The 4,797-nt window shown below is 34.3% G+C and overlaps 1 protein-coding gene across 1 annotated transcript in view; it reads right to left on the bottom strand.

The window, feature by feature from the left end:
• Positions 1 to 4,797, bottom strand: part of LOC109238865 (thyroid adenoma-associated protein homolog) — a 12,590-nt gene that overhangs the window by 3,322 nt on the left and 4,471 nt on the right. Inside the window, exons 2-3 of the mRNA XM_019405346.1 lie at positions 3,049 to 3,308; positions 823 to 1,419 (exon numbers count right to left, since the gene is read on the bottom strand). Coding sequence (XP_019260891.1) covers positions 823 to 1,419; positions 3,049 to 3,308 — 857 coding nt within the window. The remainder of the gene's footprint in view (positions 1 to 822; positions 1,420 to 3,048; positions 3,309 to 4,797) is intronic.

Here is a 4,797-nt window from a genome sequence, read left to right as displayed (position 1 = left end):
AAAGGAGCATGTGAATGTAATCAGCTTTTATCCATGTAGCATGTTCATAGTATGAATGACTTATTTCTAAGTTACAGGAAAAGCCTACAATTTTTTGAATCTAATATGTCAAAATAAACATCAGGAAATAAAAAGAGTCAAGAGTATGAAATTTTGAAAAAAAGAAGAAAAAAAGAAAACACAGTTTCTTATAATATACAGGCCAAAATATCAAGAACAAAACAAACTCAAGATTACCAAAATAAAAAGGAAATTATGTATTATTTATATGCTTGCAACATTCCACTACTAATTTATAGGTTAATTAAAGATAGACTTGTTGGTTCCTTATGGTCATTTCTTGATTTTATAAAGTTCAAATAAACCAAAACATGAAGGCATAGAACAGGATTTTTAAATTTACATTTGTTGACATCATTCATGTACAACGGACCAAGAAAATTAGCTGAACAGTGTGAGTCGCAGTCACTTCATTCTTCCCAAGTCAGTTAGTGCAGTCAGGCAACAAGATAATCAATGTGGGCACGCATCAGGTGATGAAACATAATTTGACCAATGAGCATGATCACTCCAAGTAATCAGGCTTTGACGAGAAGACGAGTTTTATCTGATTTTCAAATGTGAAAAGCACCTTTTCCTTCAATTGCAAGAAATGATACAACCATACAGCAAATATAAACAATAACTTAGCAGAAGAATGTGATCAAAATTCGATGAAAAATAAGACAGCATATAGATAACTACAAGTGGTCTAATAGAAGCACATAACACGAAGCATATATTATGATATATAAAGATCAGAAGAGACCCATCCTGTTATACCTATGAAAGAATTCAAGCCCTGTTATAGCACGCCTGACTGATGCTCGCTTGTGTACATTCAGAAATCCAATCATGCGACGAACCAAAGCAGTATAAGCAAGACAGGCACTGTTCCGTATCTCCCAGTGTGGAGAAGAGAAACACCGTATCGAGATAATCAAAGCCTCAGCAGAAAAACCCGACGTATCAGTTGCTAGGTTGGTATCATTAAAAGCAACTCTAAGGACATTGAAAGCATGCACAGTAGGAACAACACCCTCATCTCGATTCTTCGAAATCCTTTCAGCCTCATATATATCAGGGGCAACTTCAGAAAAATTAGCTGGACTTTTTGCCTCCACAAAACCATTGCAGGCATCAGCACTGAAACTGTTTGTTTCAGTATGATCTGTTAAAGACTTATTAGCAACATCTATTAACCATCGTATTGCCCTAGGCAAAAGCCTTTTTGGTGTGCCCTGCGGCTCTGAAAGGAAGAAAGCAATAAATGCTGCAGGAATACCAGCACTTCTCCTTAGGAGATCATCCACTGTTTGTCCCTTGGCTACTGTTCGTTCCATAAGTTGCTCCATCCAAGACTCAGTCAACTTACAAAGTCTGCAAAAACGAAAAGTAACCTTAGAAAATGAATTCAGAATGCATGTCGTTTATCTTTGTAGTGAACTCTGCTATAATCCTAACAATGAAAGTCCAACATTGTCAAATGCAATATGGCATGAATTCAAAATTTCAAATCCATCAATTTCCTAGTCCTCATAGGTAACAGCAGTTATCCGTTAGAGACTACTATAAACAGACACCAAACAGAAAATTAATAGCTAATCTTCAGATAAAAAGTTATCAAGCTGGAGAAATGGTGTCAAACGAAAGCCTTCCTTTCTGATAATTTTAAAAAGAGAACGGCGTTAGTCCACCTACCATACCTGTTACACCTTTTTTTAAACTTTCTGCATCTGCAATATTTTTTTTTCATTTTTCAATTTTCTTTCTTTCTTGAAGGGCATGCAAGGGAGGGATGAGAGTTGGACAGAAACAGCCGTAAAATTGGTATCTCCAAAGAAACAGGAATTGGAAGAAAAAACAAATAATAGACCTGAATAACAATAACAAGATAGCAAATGAGTTAACAAGAATGCCTTAGCTACTGAACGCAGGTCAACACCTCTGTCATGAAGCAAACAACAAACTAAATTATCTACAGCACAATATTCAGATATCTCCTTTTTCCTCTGCATTGACAAGACATGAGTGAGCTTGCTTACAAGTGCATGACAATGAGTTTTAAGAGATTTAAATTTTTCTTTTTTTTTTTTTGACAAGGTAAAGGTTAAGTTTTAAGAGATTCAAATTTAAATCTATCTTTCATGATTCCCTTACTAAACTCTGATTGCAATCTAACAACAAAGATTCAAAAAGTTCAACTCCAACCTTCTCTTAGAGGTGATATGACAGAGGAACTAAAAAACTTTAAGATGTCACCTACTGCCATTAACCTGAAGCAAGATTGGAAGCATCACTATTTTGGCTCTCCTTTTCCTTTCAATTTTTGCTTGCTTTGTCGCTTTAAAGCTTACAAGCTACTCAGGCTCACGAATTTTCAATGTTACTTGCTCAAGCAGGGAAGTGAGCTGAGCTCAACCTCACTAATTTTGAGCTCACTTCATCGCAAGCAGAACTCAATCTCTTTGATACCAGACTCTGGTTCATAAAACCCAATAGGACGGTGAATTCCCTTTCTAGTCCTTTTTTTTGGGTTGTTTTTCCCCCTTTCCACGTGGGGAAACCCCAAAGAACAAAGGAATATACCCTAGACCCTCTCAAGTTCTCCTCCTCTCCTCTTAGCTGCAGCCCACTGAAGGAGTTGCAGTACTCGCTGGTTTGCTGATTACTAGTACTGGATTCTATCACTTTCTTGGTGTCTGCTTCCCCACCTCTCTGTACTAGCAATCTGCCCAAGGTTCCTCCCATTGAAATTGGTGAGTCTTAAATGAAAATGAGAAATTTAGTAATTAGTCATTTTCAGTAATTAACAAACACATAGATGAAAAGGAGATGTCCGCTGTGAAACCACAGCATCATTCAGTTTTCTGATTTTAGAGAGAAATTATCTTAAGCTAGACCAAGATAAGCATGCCGCCTACAGCCTTGGCACTGGAATTCCTGCAAAACAACTAAGCATGTCGAAAACATGACTGCACATATAAAAGTAGAATCCAGTACACATACCTTGAATCATTCGAACAAAGTAATCGATTGCAAAGAGCAGTAAATCCAGCCCTTGTCTTATCAATAGCACCATTATGCTTCATTTTCAAAAGGACTTCCAAGAAATGGTTGCCAATTACCTCGAGTTGTTTCAGATCAAGCATTGCGCCAGACGTCATATTGGATAACTCAGTTTCATGAACAGCTTGAAAACCTGATTCAGAAACATCTGAAGTAGGTAAAGGAACCTTTCTTATTATTGTTCCCAAAAGAAGGCTCACCTGAAACAATGTAGATGAGAAGATATTGATTCTTCTGGAAATTTTAATAATATAAACTTCATATAAAGTAGTTGATTACAATCTACGATTCCTTCTTTTTGTTTTTTTGTTTAATAACGTTGGTGTCTGGGCCAACTTGAGTACACCTCGACTATTCCATCGGGTACCTGCTACCTCCCACTAACACAAGTACCGGATAACTCTACCCACTAAGGCCTATGCAGATGAGAAGAAATCAACTAGGGTCTGTTAGGAAAGCCACCCGGTAATTGGAATTGGTGTAATTACTAGGGTAGTAATTACACAGTATAGTAATTACGACGACATGTTTGTTTGTCATAACGTAATTACAATGTAATTACAAGCGTACCGTTTGGTTGCACAAGTATAATTACACGGTTAGATTAAATTTTAAATGAAGTAATTATCAAAACTTAAAAGTTAATATAATAAATATATGCCTATAAATAATTTTTTATAAGTATAAATAATATTAGATTTGGTATTTAAGATACATATATTTTCTTGAATATACATTAATTAGGAATTATATATTTATAACTAATATTGTAAAATAATTGAAATATATTTTTCAAATTAATAATATTCAATTTAATTAATTATAAGAACTAAAAACATACGTTTTGTAAGAACATCATGGAATGCATGTTTTATAAAATAAATCAATATTTATAAATATAATATATAACACTATTCAAATGTTTGACAAAACTAATCTATTAATTCTAACTAAAAAGTGAACATGCAATATGTAAAATAGACTTGAGCGTCATAGATTCATAATTATAAGCAAAAAAACATGCAATATGTAATAATAAGCCAATACTACTAAACCAAGTAATTAGAACCATAAATATAACACAACTTCAAAATCAAAAAAAAAAATTGTTTAACATATGTCAAATTCCAACATAATAAAAATAAGTTACAATACAACTTAAGATTAACAAACATAATTATAACCTCATTCAACAACAAAATTCTACTTTAATGGCGAATGAAATTTTTATTCATCACCAGACAAAACATATACATCAGCTAAGGTCAAATAACAGAAAAATAATAGCACATATAAAACATCTCCTATAAAACTAAAACTCTATAGCTTATTTACATTTGCCTATGTTGTTCTAGTTATAAAAATTTTCGATCTAGGCAATCTCTCATCCAATGTATGCATTCTTCTTTCACTTGTTTGCATAAGCTCTGTGGCCTTGGGACTTTGCTTTGTCACAGTGCTTCATTCATTGCCTTCCATATACCATATATCAATGCAGACATAATGGCAAGCACAAAGTTTTTCCTTAGTCGCCCTTTTACATTTCTTGTATTTTTTTTCTAAAGACCTTCCAGTTTCATGTTATGCACTCCTATCCTCAGCCATTATAGTGTCCCAGTAATGTCATGCTTTGGTAGAAGTGGCATTTCAAAAAACTAAGTGTGATAGTGGTCTCTGTTGCTTGCCACA

Source organism: Nicotiana attenuata, unplaced genomic scaffold (assembly GCF_001879085.1).
Source record: "Nicotiana attenuata strain UT unplaced genomic scaffold, NIATTr2, whole genome shotgun sequence".
NCBI lineage: Eukaryota > Viridiplantae > Streptophyta > Magnoliopsida > Solanales > Solanaceae > Nicotiana > Nicotiana attenuata.
This window is presented reverse-complemented; position numbering and strand designations above follow the sequence as displayed.